At 42.1% G+C, this 20658-nt stretch overlaps 1 protein-coding gene and 1 long non-coding RNA gene across 3 annotated transcripts in view; one reads left to right on the top strand and one right to left on the bottom strand.

Annotated features, from left to right (window-relative positions):
* The window catches only part of srpra (SRP receptor subunit alpha), a 34137-nt gene extending 25438 nt beyond the window's left edge, over positions 1-8699 (bottom strand). Inside the window, exons 1-6 of one of the 2 annotated variants that reach the window (XM_088426884.1) lie at positions 8577-8699; positions 8313-8451; positions 7939-8022; positions 7679-7842; positions 1925-2085; positions 1689-1848 (exon numbers count right to left, since the gene is read on the bottom strand). In XM_088426884.1, coding sequence (XP_088283010.1) covers positions 1689-1848; positions 1925-2085; positions 7679-7842; positions 7939-8022; positions 8313-8435 — 692 coding nt within the window. In that variant the 5' untranslated portion in view covers positions 8436-8451; positions 8577-8699. The remainder of the gene's footprint in view (positions 1-1688; positions 1849-1924; positions 2086-7678; positions 7843-7938; positions 8023-8312; positions 8452-8576) is intronic. The other variant, XM_088426885.1, reaches the window with a different exon arrangement.
* A 2629-nt stretch (positions 8700-11328) lies between these two features.
* LOC148416347 (uncharacterized) lies at positions 11329-13572 on the top strand. Its single transcript, XR_015867275.1, has 3 exons — positions 11329-12916; positions 13109-13248; positions 13385-13572. It is a non-coding gene; the product is annotated as an uncharacterized LOC148416347 (long non-coding RNA).
* Positions 13573-20658: the final 7086 nt, after the last annotated feature.

The following is a 20658-nucleotide window of genomic DNA, read 5'->3' as shown; positions in this document are numbered from 1 at the left end:
GATTCAACCCATTCAAACATTCAATGTCATTCCACCATTCAACGCCTCTCCCTTCAGCGCTTACGCCGTCACATGCAATTTCTTCAGGAATTGCACATTTTCTAGTTACTACTGATGTTGTGTTTGTACTACTTTGAACAGTATTAAAAAATAAATAAATCTTAAGGTGCAGTTTTATTGTTATATAATTATATACCATTTGTTTTATTTGTCCGACCCACTATTTAATAGATTTTCCCATAAGCGGCCTACAAGCTAAAATGAGTTTGACATCTGTTGTAGGTTTATTTTGTGGCGTTTGTGTTATTTTGCTTTTGGGTTCATGTTGTTTTTCCCTGGCGTGTTTGTGTAACTTTTGTCCTTTAAAGTGCCAGTTTAGTTATTTACGGTAGATGTATAATTTCTATGTTTAACGTTGTTGTTTTTGCCATCCGCAGCACTTGTGCCAGTTCCGAAAATTCTCTGTCTCGCTGTTGTTGTTGTTCCCCCCCGTGAGTTTTATTTTGGTTTTTATTTATGTCGTTACTTTTAAGCCGGCGTTTTTTCATGTTTCGATCCAGCTTCCCACACCTGTCACCGACATGCCGTGCCGATATGACACTTGGTGGACTTCATGAAACTTTGCGGGCAAATCATTTTAAATCATGATTAATTATTTTGAGATTTTGCAGCATCACATATAATGACAAGTTTTAATTGCTGATGCAGGTTTATTGATGTTTAAATGCTCCGGAACATAGCCTGTGTAGCCCAGTAATGCCTATTGTTACGGGTGGGTTCACTCAGGGGTCTTGCTCTCCAGTACCGGCCTGCTTTGTTTCTTTTTCCCCTGTGTTTCCTGGCATCTTTTTTTTAGGTGTGCCCCAGCAGTGCAAGGATTGGTTGGATCCAGGAAGGCCCATGATTGGCTGCTGCTGATTGGCAGGTCGCACACCTGCTACTGTATATATTGAGCCTAGATGGCAAACAACTCCCCTCGTCCTCCTTCGCTCCCAACCGGTCACGCATTTGTACTGATATTTATGGAAACCGAGCAGTAGGGGTGAACCGCCGTTTTTGTTGTGCATTTTCTTTCCTCCTGTTTTTGGAGCTAGGGAGGTAAGCCTATTGTCTTTTGGTTGTTTTGTTTGTTAGGTTAGTTTGGTTATTGCACAGACAGATTGTTTTGTTTGTTGTTTTGGCCTTGGTTCACCCTGAGTTAATTGCTCCTATCTTTCAGTAACCCTTTTCTCATGTAAATAAATATATCCTTTGTTTTCAAACACCTGGTTCGTCGGCTGGCTGCTTGGGAGTTGGGGAAGGCGGGGCCCATTACCCATGTTGTGTCCTAGGCCCCTAGACTGGGACATAACACTAAGTGTGTGCATGAGGGGTCAAATCACTGAAGGCCTAAGTGTGACATGCACGGATGCCACTGCTATACAGCCACATGTGATGAATTGAAACTCTCAATAGGTTTAGGTTCTCAATAGGCACACAATAGTGCAAATAGTGAGTGTGAAAAGATTAATTACAAGCTGACATGGGCAGGTTGTACCTTGGTTCTCATCCATAAGTCTGAACATGATAAGCGGTAGAAGATGGACAAATGCATGGATGAAGCCACTGTGAAGTAAACACTGTCGTTCATCTTTAGAGGGTCCTGCAAATTATCTTCAGAAAAGGCAGTATTTAACATGATCTCTCACCTGACTTTTTCAGCAGGTCCAAATGTACGCTTGCGAAAGAACTCCTCTCTCTTCTTCTGCATAACCTCTTCAGCCGTAAGGCCGTGGTTGCCATTCTCAACCAGTTTTGGGCCAGATGTACCTTTACATTGATCTGCTTTGACAAGGTCTACCACAGGAACTGGAAAAGATTAGGCTAACAGATATAAAATTAAAGTAATGTCTTTTAACAATAAAGCTCCTCCAAATACACTTACCTTCCTTTTTTGTATTCTTGCTCTTTTTACTACCCTGTTCTTTTTCTTTGTCACCACCCTTGGTTTCTATCATTGACTTAACAGTTTTTTGGGATTTTTCAGAGTCCTTAAAGGATCGCATAGGTGCAGGGATCCGAGCTTTGCTGCTCTGTTCTGCTTCTCTAGTGGACAACATTAGGCATTAGATACATGTCATCATTCATCATTCTTTGCCAAAATAAATAAATCAAATCCAAAAAAAAAAAAAAAAAAAAAAAACACCCTCGACTCAAGGGTTCTGGAAAATTCAACACTGTGACTTGGTAGGATGAGCTAACTCAGGTAGTTTATTTTATAAAAGCTAAAAAAGGTTGCTGCAGTGTAGTTTGCAGGTGATTGTGACTAAGTGAATCCTCTCTTATTGACATTAATCAATGCAGTGAGTCTGTAAACAATTTAGAACCACTCAATCGATCAAGCTATTCTATTGCCATAAAATTGATAATTTTGAGCATACATTAAGAAAAAACTTCTGTCAACTTATTGCAAAATTAAAAATGATGGTAGCAGAATTGACACATACAACTGATGTCATGGCTCAACTGGCTTCCAGATGAACTCATTGATTGATTGATTTTTTTTGTTGAACATATATATATAACAAGCATAATAGTAATAATAATAACTCATTCACTGCCAGCCCAGTACAATTGGATCTTTAACGTCTGTGGGTCGTCATTGACAGTGAATGAATTAAAAGTTCTTCTGCGCAAATGTATTTACTGCCTGTAATAGATTTTTAGTGTTTGATATATGCCGTAGGACAATTAACTCATTCACTTCCAGCCCAGTAAAAATGGATCTTTGATGTCTGTAGCTGCCATTGGCAGTGAATGAGTTAACTGTCTCCTTTTGGGACAAAACTAGGCCAGTAATTTTGTCAGCTGTCCTCACATTTTTCACAAGTTAGTCGCTAATTTGAAATCATTCAACTGCTTAGGAAGATATATGCATGGTAAAAATAAACACATACATGAATAAATAAAGATATACTGCACAGTATTTGAACCGGTGACATGATGTAACAGAACAGAACCTTAAGCACAACTGCTTTACCCCCAACACCATACATTTACCGGCGCAAAATTATTATTTGTGGCTTTTAACCATGTTCCAATGTTGATTTCTCACACCAAACACTCCCAAAATGTTATTTTGCTTCATTGATGCATTTCTAAGTATTTCTTGCTTATTCTGCGCTCTTGCATCTGCCCATGCAAATAAAAACAGCTCGAAGTGCGCTTATGACGACAGGATCAAGTCAGGAGTGATTTGTACCACCCCCATACCTTGCAGCACCGCCTGTGCAAGAGAAATACACGACAACCTTATCCAAGTGTGTTTTCTTTTAGTTCTAGAGCTGAGATATTTTGCACCGAGTTGGCCACATAAATAACAACATTTTATTCGTGTTGTGTGTTTGGGAACACACAGCCGGACAATTAATGTCAGTAGTAAATAAATCACTCGCGGGCAGAACTATTGTTTTGAAGACTGGGTTCCCATGAGGACTGATTTTGAGAGGAACACGTTAGTGAGTGCGATGTATTGACACACTTTTTCATTTTGATGTCAGTAAAACGCCTGTTTTGGCCCTGTATTCACACTGTTGGAATATGCTCCAGCAGCCGCTAGCTTCATGAGGATGAGAAGTCTAGATGGCAGCCACACGTTAAGAGTTGCAGTCCCCGCAAACAAGGCGTTTGTTTCACTTCGTGGTTAGAAATATTGGTACCATAAAACTCATCTATTCAATAAGAAATGAAATCGCCAATGTGCCAAATGTAATTTCGGTTGGAAAGAATACCATGTTATAGGCCCTTTAATTAATGTTAGTATCTCACATCCCCATAGATGCACATGCATGGAAATCAATGACGACAAGTACACATAAGCATAGAATTAAAAAGAATGGTCAAAAAATAACCATTAAGTTGTTTGATATAATAAAATAATAATGATACAAAAATAGAGACATAAGGACACAAAAATTTCATGGACTTGTTGAGTTGGGCAACATCATTTATAGTAATACCTCAAGTTGCTTTCTAGACGTTGCTGCAGATGCACACCTTTAGAACCAATCGCACCACGGCTAACGGCACCTTAGCGATCTATTCTATCAGCTCGACCGAAGTGCTGTGATTGTTGGGATACAAGTGAGATGAGTGGTGACATCAAAGGTATAGTGTCTTTAACAGGTCTCATAGTCTAAGATTAAAATAGAATATCTTAAGCTTTGACTTTTTTTGCTTTAAATGCTCACAATTTCTTTTAGTTGGTTGAGAGTGGTAAACGAGGAATTGTATTTCGTGAACCATAATTCCACAAATACAGTCGGCCCCCGGTTTACGAACACCCTCTTTTACGAACATTTCAACTTACGAGCGTGGACCGCGGAGTTTTGTGTCCCCCACTTACGCACTAACCTTCCGTCTTACGAACAATACGACATGCCAGCCATTACATTCGTACATTTATGTTCGCTTTGCTACGTGAACTAAATCAGAAGTTGACGCTCATCACGGCAACGTTGAACGCTATTGCTCTTACAATGTCACAGTCACTGTCTCAGTCACGGTGTCAGTCACGGAGTCAGTCACGGAGATGTCACGGCCAATATGCTATTGGTCGATTAAGGTCACAGTCCCGGTCTCACTCACGGAGATGCTATTGGCCGGCGTCACGTCAATCACAGAAATGCCGATATGCTATTGGCCGAACGCCTTTATCTAGCTTGATGGCACAGCTGGTCGGGGCGGAAGGAAGGAGAGAAAATCAGTCAAAAACGGAAGGAAGGAATGTTGTGAAGACTTTGCAAACTTTATCTGTTAGACACGGCTTTTAAAATTGCTAGTGGCGGTAAAGGAAGAAGTAAGAGGATGATGACAATAGAAACCAAGCAGGAGATAATAAAAAAATACGAAGGAGGCGCACGCATAGTTAACCTTTCTCGTGAGTATGGACAGAACCGCTCGGCAATCTTCTAAGGGCAAGACTTTCCTTGCCGGGGGACGGACCTCGCTCAACAACAAAATGGAGAGGCTTCTTCTATTATGGATTAAAGAGAAGGAAATCGCCGGTGATATGTTTTAGTTTGAGAAAAGTTCTTGTATAAGAAAATAAATAAATTCTGCGGATTGGTGTCTGCTCACCTCCGTCTCCACTCAGCTCAAATCACGTCGCCCCAGAGGAAAATTTCATTTATCCTTTGTATATCCATGTTAATTAATTTAACTGTACAGTAGATTATGGTACTAATTTTTAATATGTGTGAAAATTTGTGATGGTTTTAACTATGATTTCACCACGCGTTGCCAGTCAATGTGTACGTACAATTGACCTTACTTTGCTACATCAACGTAATCATCTGCTCACGCATGACACGGTAACGCTGATATGCTATTGCTCTTACAATGTCACAGTCACTGTCACGGTGTCAGTCACGGAGATGCCGATATGCTATTGGTCGAACGCCTTCATCTAGCTTGATGGCACAGCTGGTCGGGACGGAAGGAAGGAGAGAAAATCATTCAAAAACGGAAGGAAGGAATGTTGTTAAGACTTTGCAAACTTTATCTGTTAGACATGGCTTCTAAAATTGCTAGTGGCGGTAAAGGAAGAACTAAGAGGATGATGACAATAGAAACGAAGCAGGAGATAATAAAAAAAAATAAAAAATACGAAGGAGGCGCACGCATGGTTAACCTTGCTCGTGAGTATGGACGTAACCGCTCGGCAATCTTCTAAGGGCAACAAGACTTTCCTTGCCGGGGGACGGACCTCGATCAACAACAAAATGGAGAGGCTTCTTCTATTATGGATTAAAGAGAAGGAAATCGCCGGTGATATGTTCTAGTTTGAGAAAAGTTCCCGTTTCTGCTCCCCTCCGCCTCCACCCAGCTCAAGTTACGTCGCCCCAAAGGTAAATGTCATTTTTCCTTTGTATATGTTATTTAACTGTACAGTAGATTATGTTACTCGTTTTTAATATGTGTATAAAGTCGTGATATTTTTACTTAAGGTTTTTGCACGCGTTTCACGCATTCACTAATTAACATAGGTTTGGATTGCCCGTCATACGAGCAGTTCAAGTTATGAGCGTAGCCGCTGTGTATCAGATGCAACCTTAATTTTGGGGTCAAAATCTGCTATTTTCTATGTTACCGCGCATAAGACACAAAACAGAATAAATCTCATCTTTTGTAAATGCGCTATATTTTCTTTAGTTTATATCCCTGTGTTATACTGTGTATTTGTTGCACGTTAAGTGTGTTTCAGATTTCCCACATTGTGAGCAGGCAGTGAACAGCAGGCAGCAGTGTTGAATGCGCTCGATGCCATTACCTTTCCTTTTCCTGGCGACACGGTTCGAGTTAATTTCACCATAAATAACTTGAAGTTGAGCAGCGACACGGTTCGAGTTAATTTCACCATAAATAACTTGAAGTTGAGCAGCATCCATATTTCACCAAGTTTATGATTGTGAGCGTGTGTGTATATCAAAATACCACAATTAATAAATGAGTCAAATGGAATACCTTTCCATGTTCTCAATTTCAGTAATATTCCTGTGTGTGAACAAGGAATGACTCATACGTTGGTTCAGTCTGCTCTCTTCTTTTATTGAAAATGATGCCGTAGCAACCTCAGCTAACATGAGCTACTGTTAAATGCAACCGGCACTTGTTGCTAACGGCCAACTGACATCCTCCCTCCAGCTCATCTTGTTATGGTAATTATTGTAAGAATACGGTAGATATAAAAATGCATACTTGTGTGCCAAAGCTCATCTTATGTGGCTCACAGATCAACATTCCATGAATGGTTTTGGGAAAAAAAATAAATCTAAATTTTAAGTTACCATATACAGGACGCAACCATACTTTTGGCCTTCATTTTTTGGGGAAAAAAAAGTGTGTCTTACATACAGGTAATTATGGTATTTATTGATGATTTGGACACTTGGCCCAAAATTGCCACAAATGACACATTACATAACCTTGGCACACTATGCAAGATGAATACTAAGCAATGTTGCTGAAGTGATGTTGTCCAAGTCAACTAATACACACTTGTTGTGTACTTATGAATTTGAAAACATTGAGAACAGATGGATAAGCAGCAGAATGTGTATCTTCCTAGGGCAATGTTACTTAAAACATGTAATGCTTTTTCTTGACATCAAATGTCTTTATGTCTATGCATACCTATACTTTTCATCATTGATTTCGGGGCATGCACAATGTCAGATATGAACTTCAATTCCATGTCAAGTTGCTTCGATGAGCAGCTGAACATGGCCACATACCACCAGATTAACTTGTGCCATTTCACCAGGGAACATGTTTACATCTCACAAGTGGAAATGTTGTGCCAGAGGAAGTGTTCCAACTTGTGACATCGGTAGAGGAGATATCTCACAGGTGCTGGTTTGTTACTTTGTGTCATGGGTTCAAAAAACGCTCTTATTTATTTTAACTACTACAATTTCTTGAGGCAAGCCAGGAGTTGTCGGGAGCACTTTTGTTTTGTGTGTTTATTAAAGATTTGGACCATTATACAGTTGAATAATTTCAACTGTTTATTTGTGACTAATTTGCAGGCAGGGATCACAAACTTACTGGACTGTTATTGACTTAACGGCCACATCTGGTATTGTGAGCCATTCTGGAAGTTAGTTGAAGTTTAACACCAGAACGTGTGTGAAATTACCGAAGAAGGATTTTGAAGTCATCCTCAAACTCGAAGCTATAGTTGAGCAGCTTCATTGCACTCTTTTGCTCCAGTTCATTTTTATAACGATCCCTGAAATGCAGCTGAATGTCATCTATAAACTTGTCCACATAGGTCAGCGTCAGGATTTTTTGAAAACCCACCTGAACAGCAAATGCACAGACAAAATAACAGAGGTCAGACTGAATGACCACTCTCACGTTATTTCTAATATAGCAGTGATGCGTTCGTTGACTTACAACAAAAATTAGTTCAAACTCGTTGTCCAGTTTATATTTAAGATTCAGGGATTCATGAGTGAACGAGTTATTTCCACCTCGTTCCTGGAAAGTGACATGAGGACAGAACCACAAGAACTCAAAACTATTTTTTCACAGTGAAAACCATGCACAGACAATTTATACAAAAAGTTTCTCGTACCAGTATGTTGACAGCAGTTACATGAACTCTCAGTTGGTAAAACTGACGACGTTAAGGTTCTCACGTGACAGATCTAATAAATGTCACGTTGTCTGTCCGGTGCGTCAACTTCCGCAAGTATTTATTAGCACTAGCTCTTCAGGCCGTTGTCAATCCCGCTATAATCGGACGAGAACAGTTTACTGAGACTCACCTGCAGGATCACCGACCGGATCAGTGCGTTGACAGGCCCGGTGAAAGACTCGGTGACTCCGGCTCCCTGAAAGCACCACAGCACTATCCCCCCTTTGCTGAAGATGGTGAAGAAATCTAGCATTTTGCCACCACGTAACCTGGATTAGCGAAGGTAAAACTGGTTAGAAAGATCCGAACCGAAAACCTACCAAACAAAAATAGGAAGGAAACCCATTATTCTGGTGATTTCCGGTCCCAGAGGACCGTCTCAATCATAACTCACCAAAATTATTTAAGTACAAAATAAACCCGCACGATTTGGAGCCACCACAACTGCAAAACAGTTTTTAGACACGTCAGAAACAGAAGGAAGAAGAAGTGACGCATGCCATAGCACATGCGCACTGGAGATGTAGATGACGTTACTAGTGATGGGATTTCCGCCTCATTTTGGAGACCGGGATTTCCGACTCATTTTGGAGAGCCGGTTCTTTTGGCTCGGCTCACTAAAAATAGCCGGCTCTTTCGGCTCACTAAAAATACCCTGCTCTTTCGGCTCCCAAATGGCTCCTCAATTTTTGTTTTTTGTTTTTTTTTTTGCCTAAATTCATTTACTACCAAAAATAATGTAAAAAATATACAGTGTATCAGTAATGTATTATTTATATGGCTTTATTTATAGTCTTGTGAACATACTCAACGTGGAGTACAGCATGGAGTGCTAAAAAAAAAAAACTAAATTATACAGTACAAAAACAAAGACCCATCTTAAAACAAGGTCAACAAAAAGTTTTCAATCTCTGATTTTAACTATTTTGTATTAAATATTGGCATTAAGAAAAACCAAGTGCCTCAGCTTTGAGGGGTTGATCCTGTTTCTCCTCTCTGTTAATATCTGCCCTGTTTTAAACTTGCACAGTCTACACTCTGCCTTTGAACTATCAATTAAGTTCACTGCGTTTCCTGTCGGTTATCTCACCTTTCCACTTTCCACAGTGTTGTTTTTTTTTCTGTCGCGCTATCGCTCTCTCTCGTCTTCCTATCTGCCCTGTCTCTCCTGTTCGTGTGCTGCTCACAATGCTGTGGGTGTCTCTAACCCCTCCCCCTTCTCCTCACTGCAGCGTGTGTGTGATACCCTCCCCTCCCGCTTCTACACGGATCTTGACCAATCACGAGCGGCTTTAACCGGGGGACAGGAGAAAATAAAAAGTCGGCTCATATTAGGAGCGGCTCCTTTTAGGAGCTGGCTCTCGTCGTTCACTTAGAGCCGACTTCAAGAGCCGGTTCATTCGCGAACGACACATCAGTAGACAAAACACTCACTTGTAATGAAGTTCGTGGTCCGTACGTATGAAAAAAAAAGTATTGCAAGAGCTCATTATACTTTTGCTAGCTCTTGCAATAGTATTGCGGGATCCCGCAATTTAATATTGCAAGCTCTCGCAATCCTGTTTCCTACATCAGTGAACCGGAAGCTAAACAAACACAGCGATGGAGCTGCCTGAGCCGACACATCATCCGTGGGAGAAAGCTTATTGTTTTCTATTTTAGTATTGGCATAACATATAAAGACATCAATTCCGTTCTTGCGCGTAGACATGGTTTTAACATAAGTGATAAACATCTGTAAAGGTTATTTCGGGCGAGGGGGCTTTCTACGGTGGCCCTGAAGTGCTAATGAAAAAAACAAATACCGAAGCAAATTTTAAATAAGAAAAACACATTTACAATAGACGAAACAAAACAAAGAAATAAAAACGCGTTTCATAAGACAAACCAAAAAAAAAAAAAAACGCAATTCAAAAAAGAAACGAAAAAAAAGAAAAAACTTTTACAGATTTGGAACACATGCAACATTTTCACAAATGCACGCAACATATCGAGAAACAAAACAAAGAAAAAAACGCAATTCAAAAATAATACGCAAAAAAGAAAAAAACTTTTTACAAAAGTCGAAACGCACGCAACGTTTCGAGAAACTTCAGGGCCACCGTAGGGTACGTGGAGGTACGCCGTCCACCCACTTCTCCCGACGCCACGTTCAAGTTTTACTTCGGTTCGAGTTAATAACGTTGGCCTGTGATTATTTTGGAGTAGTAAAACATTAAATTTAACGTTAGTTCAACTGGTGTTGTAGCCCATGAACGATGTAGGTTAACGATGTATGTAGGCTATATATAGAACATCCCAGAATTGCGTACAACCACGTAAAAAATCCCCACACCACTGCTCATCACTATTCAATGTTAAAGAAAATGTATGTTCATAGTGATGGCGAAATGAAGCCTCTATTGGCCATTTGAAAAGTTTGATAAAACTATATAACTATCGAATCATTTGGAACGAGTGATTCAGAAAGTGTACATGTAGAAAGTGAACATTCGAAACATCTCCCACAGCGACATCTGGTGGCTAACTATAAGTATCACATTCAAAAAAAACTGTGGACAATTGTCCAGTAAGGAAAGTATGACCTTTTTACATGTGGAGTCAGTGACCCATTTATATACTGGTCCATATATATAGTGATGAAGTTCATTAACTTCATGTACTGCAAAACATTAGACTCTCATATATATATTAGATTCTTTACACTCAACTGATGTAGTTCAAGCCTTTTATTGTTTTAATATTGATGGTTTTGAAACCATTTACCAGTGGTTCTATTTTGCCCCTCCAGACCGCCAGAGGTGGTGCTAAAAGCACGGAAAAAGCCTTCGCGCAAGCGCAAGACGAGAATGCATACCAACAAACACTTCATGTATATGACACCGTGGGCATATATAAGGCAGCGTCACCCGGTAATCTGTTTCTCAGAACCTACTCGCGCCAACAACGCAGAGACAGGGAGTCCGAGTGACAAGTAACTCTGGCGGTCCTCCGGGGCTCATAGAACCGCTGTTACATACGTAACTGTCGTTCTATTTCGCCCCTCCAGACCGCCAGAGGCGGTGCTGAAAGCACGGAATGACGAATAACAGCGAAGTCACGAGGAGACCACGGTACTCACCTCAACCTCACATAGATGTCCCAGAGGAGCCCAGGACCACAGACAGAGAGTGGGGAACCTGGCAAAAGTGCCATGTGATGACCAGGAAGCAGCAGCACAAACATCCTCAAAGGGAACCCCTTTCAGCACAGCCCAAGAAGTCGCGCCACTCCTAGTAGAATGGGCGTGGATTCCCAAAGGCAAGGGGTGTTCCAAATCCCCGTAAGCATGCGTGATCACGTCTACGATCCAGTGAGACAAATGCTGTTTGGAGAGCTGGGAGACTTTGCAAGGACCTCCCGTACGAAACGAAAAGCTGAGATGACTTACGGAAAGATGCCGTAGCCTCTACATAAAAATGCAATGCCCGCACAGGGCATAAGAGGTCGGCAGAGATCCCATCGTCCCCAGGCGGCACTGTTCCCTCTAAGCATGGTTTGTGAGCAAATGCACAGTGCTACCTGCGTGTCTGCGCACAAAATATCTGAGCTGGCGTTGCAAAATATCAATGGCGTTGCAGCTTTATTAAAGCGGCAAATACCACACCTAACTGAACAACACTGTGTGGCCCACAGAGGGGACTTGGGCATTGATGATGCATGGAAAGATGTGTCTGTGATGCGTGATGTAGAAACGCTTCTTAGAACTGTATATTCCACATTCTCCAGATCCACTGTAAAGAGAGGAAAATTTGAAGATCTAGCTAAGATTCTTGATGAAGATACATTGTCATTCAGGCCTCTGAACGAAGTGCGATAGCTGTCACGGCATCAAGCTGTGAATGCTGTTTTGAGGAACTACAATGTACTAGAAGAATACTGCAAGAGAGAATGCAATGATAACAGAGATCCAATGGCAAATTACTGTTACAAAAAGCTGAATGATTCAAGGTTCAAGGTTACTGCTCTGGGAGATGTTTTGGGTGAGCTGGCTCAACTCTGTCTTTCTTTTCAAAGAAGCAACCTGACTGTGATGGAGGGACACTGCTTTGCCAGAGCAAAGATTGAAAAGTTCCCAATACTTGGAAGAGAATGTTCAGTGGAGTGCCCGAGTCAAAGAGGTTATCAGAGTCTCATCAGCTGGTGACAGAGACACCGGTGAGATTACTCGTTTTATACGTAAGCTCTGTGATCACTTGGATGCTCGCTTTTCGGAGGAAATATTAAAAGAATGGTCTGCGTTTGCCATTGAGGCACTGAGCTCAGACATCAGTTTTGATTATGGATCAGCAGACATTTCAAGATTGGAAAAGAAGTATGAGGCCATTCTCCAAATCCCACATTCTGTGGAGGACATCGCCAGTGAATATGTTGAATTCAAGTACATAGTGAGGCAAAAACTTAAACAAGGGACAATCAGCACATTCTCAGATCTGGTGGCTGCAACACTCAAATGTAAGGAGCTAAAGAAGATCTCACAGCTTATGGATATATGTGTTACATTTCAAGATTCTAGTGCAGACTGTAAGAGAGGCTTCAGTTTAATTATTCATATCAAGACAGCAGCAAGAAATCGTCTTCAGGTGGCACATCTTGATCAGCTGATGCGCTTTAAGTCAAAGCTAGCAGAAGAGGGGGGCATCAACCTGGACAAAGTGTACAACCACAGGAGAGGAGAAAAGGAGAAAAAATAAGGTGAAATTTAAGTTCTCGATCAGTTTCGAGCTTAATTTTAATTCATTAAGAATAATAATTCTTAAATATCATTTGTGTAAATGCTAATAAAATAGTGTAATTCAATATTTTCCAGATATAGTTGAATGAATTACAAAACACGTCATTGTGCAACATGTTAATGTTTTAACTTTTTTTCTGAAATGTGAACAGGCCTCAATCCTTCCAGAGCAAGAGCTACTCAGAAGAAGGACCCTTACACTGTGGAAGAAACAAACAGAGGCATCTACTTGAACAACGTGTCAACCCATTGGAGACTTTTTTCTTGTGTGAAGACACACAAGAAGAATAAGGTGAAATTTTAGTCCTCAGTCACATTTGTGCTTATCTGGTGTTATTTACCAAGACATTTGTGTGTATTGATCAATAAGTTCTAGTAATGTAATAGAATAAATAATAATTAAAATTGTGTATGTATTTCTTTGACAGACAGCATTACATGAGCAGGACTCCCAGACTACAGTAGGTCCATCTCACACAGTGAACAGCAGCACTCTCTCCAAGATCACAGTGGGACACTGTCACATCGCAGTTCATGGCACTTCATGCTTTGCCATCATTTATACAAAACATTGTCAAAACAGCTATGTTTATATGCTTTTGAGTTTTTTTACTGAACGTGGACAAACACACTTAATAAAGAAGTAATTTGAAAGAAACTATTGCCATGATTTTGTTTTAAATAAAACATGCAACTTGAATGTATATGATGCATATGATACTGCGTGACCACAATTTGCATGGCGCATGTTGTTCACAGTGGTCCATGGGACTGCTCGGGGTGTTTGCGTGTTTGCTCAGACACAAAAAAAATTAGAGGGAACATTGCCAGGCGGAACAATGCAAGCCGAGCGGGCATAAGCATTATAGGCCCTTGTAATCAGGCTGTCCGCCTTGTAACATTGTACGTTAGGACAACATCGCGTTCTCCGAGCGAGCTCGTCTGGTGACAAGAGCAAGGAAGCAACATCCTCCTTCACAGCAGGCAACCCAATGTTAGCAGCATCCTGCAACACTGCCAATGTACGCCCCCCAGAAGTAAGGCGGGCAAATGCACTTGTATCGGCCCAACAGGACAGCAAGAGATCTAAATAATGCCCACACTGTAGAACAATGAAGGCAGCAGAAGTGCGGCCACGTCGGAAAAAGGGATTAATCCGAGGAGACTGGGGACAAGGAATGTCCACTCGAAGCTCCCGCAAAGGGACATAAGTGAATCCGCATCACCCAATACAGTGAGGGACGAACCCCTTTCAGAAGGAGGGGAATCAACAGTGTCCCTAGAATCGAACTCAGACCCACGGAAGCATGAGTCTGAAGCAGAAAGAGAAATGGCATCAACATCCTTGTAAAGGTCCGGTGCAACAGCGCCTTGGAAAGAAAACGGCTCACCTAAAGCTAAGGCACTCGGCTGGAGGCGCTCCTGCAACAGTGCAGACATCCCTTCCAATTGAGAACGCAAATAGACAACCTCATCCTCTAATCCAGAGATCCATTGCTGACCTGAAGCGTAAGCTCGCTTAGAGGAGGAAGCAGGTGGAGCGAGATTGGCAGAGCGGCGTTTCATGCCTCGTCTGCAAACGGGCGGCAAGGAGACTGCCAAGTCAATAGGAGGAGCCACGGACGTAGTCTTGTTGGACTTCAAAGGATCAGTCACATCATCCACGGCTACACTCACCTCTGTGTCAACGTGCGCTGAGTCACGGCAACGCAAACAGCGTCCACCCCGTGAGTCTGCCATTGCAACGTGAGAGCCACAACTGGAGCACAGCACAGAGCCCTCCATACGACCGAGAAAAGTACAACAAAAGCTGTTGGCACTGTGAGTAGGTGCCAGGTTGTGCTGAAAAATAAAATCTTCATCTCCATAAAGCTTTTCAACAGATGGAAGCATGAACTGGTCCAAAATCTCCCGATAGCTTGCTGTTTTGACCCTGCCCTTGATAAAACACAGTGGACCAATGCCAGCAGCTGACATGGCACCCCAGACTATCAGTGACTGTGGGTACTTCACACTGGACTTCAGACATTTTACCATTTCCTTCTCCCTAGTCTTCCTCTAGACTCTGGCACTCTGTTTTCTGAAAGACATGGAGATTTTGCTTTCATCCGAAAATTAAATGCTTTGGACCACTGAGCAACAGTCCAGTGCTGCCTCTCATAGCCCAGGTCAGGCGCTTCTGCCACTGTTTCTTGTTCAAAAGTGGCTTGACCTTGGAAAAGCGGCACCTGTAGCCCATTTCCTGCACACGCCTGTGCACAGTGGCTCTGGAAGTTGCTACTCCAGACTGGAATCGGCCCTTCTCCACAATCTTTCTCAAGGTCCGGTCACCTTATCTGGGTGTGCAGTGTTTTCTGCCACAATTTTTCCTTCCCACATACTGTATGTCCCACTGAGATACCTTGATATAGCACTCTGGGAACAGCCTATTCTCTCAGAGGTTTCTTACCCTCTTGCTTGAAGGTGTCAATGATGGCCTTCTGGACAGCAGTCAGGTCAGCAGTCCACTAAAGCAGGAGGAATCCTTTGCAGGTGTTTAAAGTTATTTTGTTGATTCAGATGATTAGGTTAATAGCTTGTTTAGAGTACATTTTCATTTATGCTCATTTTCTGAGACTGGAATTTGGGGTTTTCAAGAGTTGGATGCCAAAATCATCACTATTAAAACGATAAAAGACCTGAAATATTTCAGTTGGTGTGCACTGAATCTAAAATAAGAACGTTTAATTTTTATCATTACTTTATTGAAAATAAAGAACTTTCTCACAATATGTGATTTTTATTTTTTTAGGATCAGAACACTGTAATGGATTATTTTAGTTATTTTTAGTTATTTACATTTTACGCTTTTTTTTGGTTTTTGTTTTGAACGTATCCAAAAATGGAGGAATAACAACTAACAGAATCGGTGTCATGGGCTGTTGGATTTTGGATGGTGGGTTTATTTATATTTGTTCGCATAGTTTATGTTTCTGCTAAGCTCGTGTCACACTGTGGTAGTTTTGATTGATCTGCCTTTGTCTGTATTTGTGTGCCTTTACCTTTACTGTTGGATTGTAGTTGCATCTCACCCGTCATTTGTCAGTCCCGTCTCGTCCCTCGTCTCCCTGTCAGCCTACCTGTTGTTTGTTTTCTGTTTTCCCAGCCTGCCTGTGCCTTTTGTTGGAGTTTTTGCCATCCTGTTTTTCCCGCTTTTGTTCCTGCCTGCCCCGTGGTTTAATAAACATGGACAATCACCCACACTCCCGGCCGTGGAGCCTTCCTGCATTTGGGTCCCTCATCACCGCTATCACGCCCGCCTACCTCCCTGCCTCGCCCGACCATGACAGTTGGTGCATAATTTAGTCTTTCGACTGCCCTTCATCTCATTTAAATTTAATAGGGATGTCCATACAATGTAATGGCATGATATTATGTATTATTCACTTTTAGAAAAGATCACAGGATCCCTGTTCACTCGCCAAGACTACGTTTTGAAATAATTTGTGGTATAAGGGAACATATAATGAAACATTCACATGACTCTGTTCTTCAGGTACAAACCTTGGAACAGTGTTTTGAATCAGATGTTCTGCCAGAGTTTTAATACGTACTATAACACTGTTTGGATTTTGCCATCACTACAGTTTAGGGCCAATTGCTCTGAAAATGGGTTAATTTTATGAAGCTACTGTACAGTAACAGTCCCTGGCAGAAGACACATATTGTTGTATCCACATACGGCAATAGAAATGAGAGGTTCATGCACAGACATGGTCATGGATAGAACTTTATAGTTGTACAGGTGACATTTGTATTGAAAATACGTTGGTTCATAATCCCCCCAAAAAAACAATCACACAATTTTGGTTCGTCGTTACAAGGAAAATATTTAAAGCCACGAAATTTGGAGTACTACACACAAAAACAATTCATACGTACACAATTTAGACTTGTAATCACAAAATACAAGAATTACAGATACGGATTAATCTTTCAATTCCACTTTAAAAGGCCGCAATTTTGCTTTCTCGCCTTTAGGTGTCAATGTTTTCCACATGTTTGCACGACGGATGCCTCTGCCTTTGTCACGAGGCGAGGCTCTGAGTCTAATAAGCCAGAGGACCCCAAGCAGACAGAACGCAGGTGAATGGAATGAAAATATTTTTAAAGTATCAACTCAAAATCTGTAAGCGACACTATGAAACCAGTGTAGACGGATAGTGAAAGAAAAACGCACTAACTACAAGTGGAGGAGACGGATCAAACAGGAGGATGCCGTTGGATTTCGCAGAGGCTAAACGTAAGCGGGAGGAGAGTCTCACAGTGAAAAAAAACTGATTACAAGCAAAGTAGTAACCAAGGGACACAAGGAATACTTGGACGCAAGTTTGTGGGAATTTTGCGGGTAACTGAGCTAGTCATGATAATCAATAGCTCGGCGTCCTACTGGGGTTTTGGCCGACCTCATATAGCGATCGATGTGGCTGATGCGGTGCAGGTGCGCACCCGATGGCTCCGTCTCCTCCACTCAGGGTGACACTGGTCATGTCAATCACACAGCAGAAACGGGTTAGGCATGATGCGTGACAGCTTTTCCCACTCAGTTAATTAATAGAGAGGACACCCGGTTTATGACATCCCTGTGTTATGTTTTTTTCACCTTACGACGTGGACCGCAACGTTTTTTTTGGTCCTCTCTTTTCGCCATTTTTTTCACCTTACGACACCTCAAACACGGCGGTCAGTGTGCGCGCTTGTCTACTAGGGGCAACGTGCTCATACGTCACATCACACGTCACTGTTTATGTCACTGCAATGGTGGTCTGCCATTGGTCAGTGTCACGACTCCCTAAGATACTGGTCTACTGTTGGTTGGCCTCATGGGGCTCACAAAGATGCTGGTCTGCTATTGGTTGGCGCACGGGGTCACAAAGATGGCTGCCTAAAGACATGATCTTGTTTGAGAGTGCCTTCACTATGGTATTTATTGTGCATTTTAGTGCTTAGTTGTAACTTTAATTGGTTATCCTTTGGTCCTAAGATTGCAAGTGATGTTAAAGAAAGAAGTGAGAAGATGATTTATATGGATACGAAGCTTGAGATAATCAAGAAATACGAAGAAGGCTAAGCTAGCCTAGGCTAGGCTAGGCTACCGTCACTAGTGAATATGGCCATAAAAAGCTCATTACGTCACTTAAATAAATAGTGTGTAGGATTTAGACCGTTTTTTATTACGGACAGTAGCAGGTGCTATAGGTGCTGCATTTACCATCGTTCGTAGCTATAAAAAACATGTCCGCCCCCAGAGAAGTGTCGCTCCTCCCAGGTGATATAATTTAATGACAACTAGACCTATGATTATATTCAAAACATACTGTTGGTCATTGAGAACACATTCATTTCCAAGTTTTTGAAATTTACAATCATTTAATTTATTCCTTTTTAATAAAAATGGTTTAAATCATCCACACTGTCCCTTTAAAGGTAAATAGATCCTTTTATATATTTTTTATTTATGATGTAATTAATTGTATGCGTGTATATTATCTATAAGTAGCACTTACTATACTATTACAAATTTTTAATATGTATGGACAGTTTTGATGGTTTTACCTGGGGTTTTACACGCATTAGCTAATTAACATAGGTTTGCATTGTCCACCCTTCGGCGAATTTGCTTTACGATCCCAACCATAGAACGAATTAATCTCATAAACCGGGGGCCCAGTGTAGTGGAGTTTTTTTTTTTTTTTCACTAAATCATTATGTTTTCATATTACTATTTCAAAAGGTTCTAGATTGAAAATGCTTAGTGATAAAGTGATACTGTAAAAGTTGCTTAGTGTGATATTGCTACTTTGGTACTTAACAGATTAAAACAGATTTCAAACTTCTCCCGTTGACACAATGATAAAATGGTATTGGGTTTCTCTCTGTTTTATTTCACAATCTACACCATTGTCACAGGTCAATAGAGATCATTTTACGATGGTGGTGATGGAAGGCTGCCAAAATCCGCAGACTCACCCCAAAACAGTACAGTCTCTGTAGTCAAAATGGCTATGTTGGACGCTTCAAAACAATTTGTTTCCGATCGGATTTTCCAAAATGGGTCTTAACTGACAATGTGTGGAGTGTGAAACGAGTGAGAAACAAACCCCATTTTGTTACTGTGGCAATGGTAGAACGTTGAAATCTGTCAGAAAAGCAGCGGCTTCTGTTAAGCATTATGTGGGAAACAGTGGCAATCGGTATATGTACAAACAAAATTAAGTAAATTTTTTCTAATGTAAAAAAATGACTTGCAGTTGTGGAAAATATTTAAATATATGTAGCCAAATGTGTACATTTATGACAACATTATAAATATGCATGTTGAAATAATAACTTGTCTATCCATCCATCCATCTTCTACCACTTGTCTTCCGAGGTCGGGTCGTGGGGGCAGCAGCTTGAGCAAGGGAGCCCAGACTTCCCTCTCCCCGGCCACTTCATCCAGCTCTTCCGGAAGGATCCCCAGGCGTTCCCAGGCCAACCGAGAGAAATAGTCCCTCCAACATGTCCTGGGTTGTCCCCGGGGCCTTCTTCCAGTGGGACATGCCCGAAACACCTCACCGGCTAGGCGTCCGGGGGGCATCCTAACCAGATGCCCCAACCACCTCAGCTGGCTCCTCTCAACGCGGAGGATCAGTGGCTCGACACTGAGCCCCTACGGGATGACCGAGCTTCTCACCCTATCTCTAAGGGAGAGCCCGGACACCCGGCGGAGGAAACTAATTTCGTCTGCTTGTTTCCGGGATGTTGTTCTTTCGGTCACGACCCACAGCTCGTGGCCATAGGTGAGGGCAGGAATGTAGATCAAGTGGTGAACAGAGAGCTTCGCCTTTTAGCTCAGCTCTCTCCACCACGACAGACTGGTGCAGAGTCCGCATGACAGCAGACGCCACACCAATCCGTCTGTCGATCTTACGCTCCATCCTACCCTCACTCGTGAACAAGACCCCAAGATGCTTGAACTCCTCCACTTGGGGCAGGACCTCATCCCTGACCTGGAGAGGACATTCCACCCTTTTCCGACTGAGGACCATGGTCTCAAATTTGGAGGTACTGATCTTCATCTCAGCCGCTTCACACTCGGCTGCTAACCGCTCCAGTGAGAGTTGGAGGTCATGGCCTGAAGAAGCCAACAGCATCACATCATCAGCAAAAAGCAAAGATGCAATGCTGAGGGTCCCAAACCGGACCCCCTCAACGCTTCGGCTGCACCTAGAAATTCTGTCCATAAAGGTAATGAACAGAATCGGTGACAAAGGGCAGCCTTGACAGAGTCCAACCCTCACTGGAAACGAATTTGACTTACTGTCGGAAATGCGGACCAAGCTCTGACATCGGTCGTACAGGGACCAAACAGCCCGTATCAGGGCGTCCGGTACCCCATACTCCCGAAGCACCCCCCACAGAGATCCCCGAGGGACATGGTCCAACGCATTCTCCAAGTCCACAAAGCACATCTAGACTGGTTGGGCGAACTCCCATGCAACCTCGAGGACCCTGCCGAGGGTGTAGAGCTGGTCCACTGTTCCCAACCAGGACGAAAACCACACTGCTCCTCCTGAATCTGTGACTCGTCCTCCCGACCGACCCTCCTCTCCAGCACCCCTGAATAGACCTTACCTGGGAGGCTGAGGAGTGTGATTCCCCTGTAGTTCGAACACACCCT

The sequence above is a fragment of the Hippichthys cyanospilos genome, chromosome 11 (assembly GCF_059441005.1).
Source record: "Hippichthys cyanospilos isolate Australia breed blue-spotted pipefish chromosome 11, RoL_Hcya_1.0, whole genome shotgun sequence".
NCBI lineage: Eukaryota > Metazoa > Chordata > Actinopteri > Syngnathiformes > Syngnathidae > Hippichthys > Hippichthys cyanospilos.
Note: the sequence above shows the minus strand (reverse complement) of the source record. Positions and strands in the feature narration are given on the sequence as shown.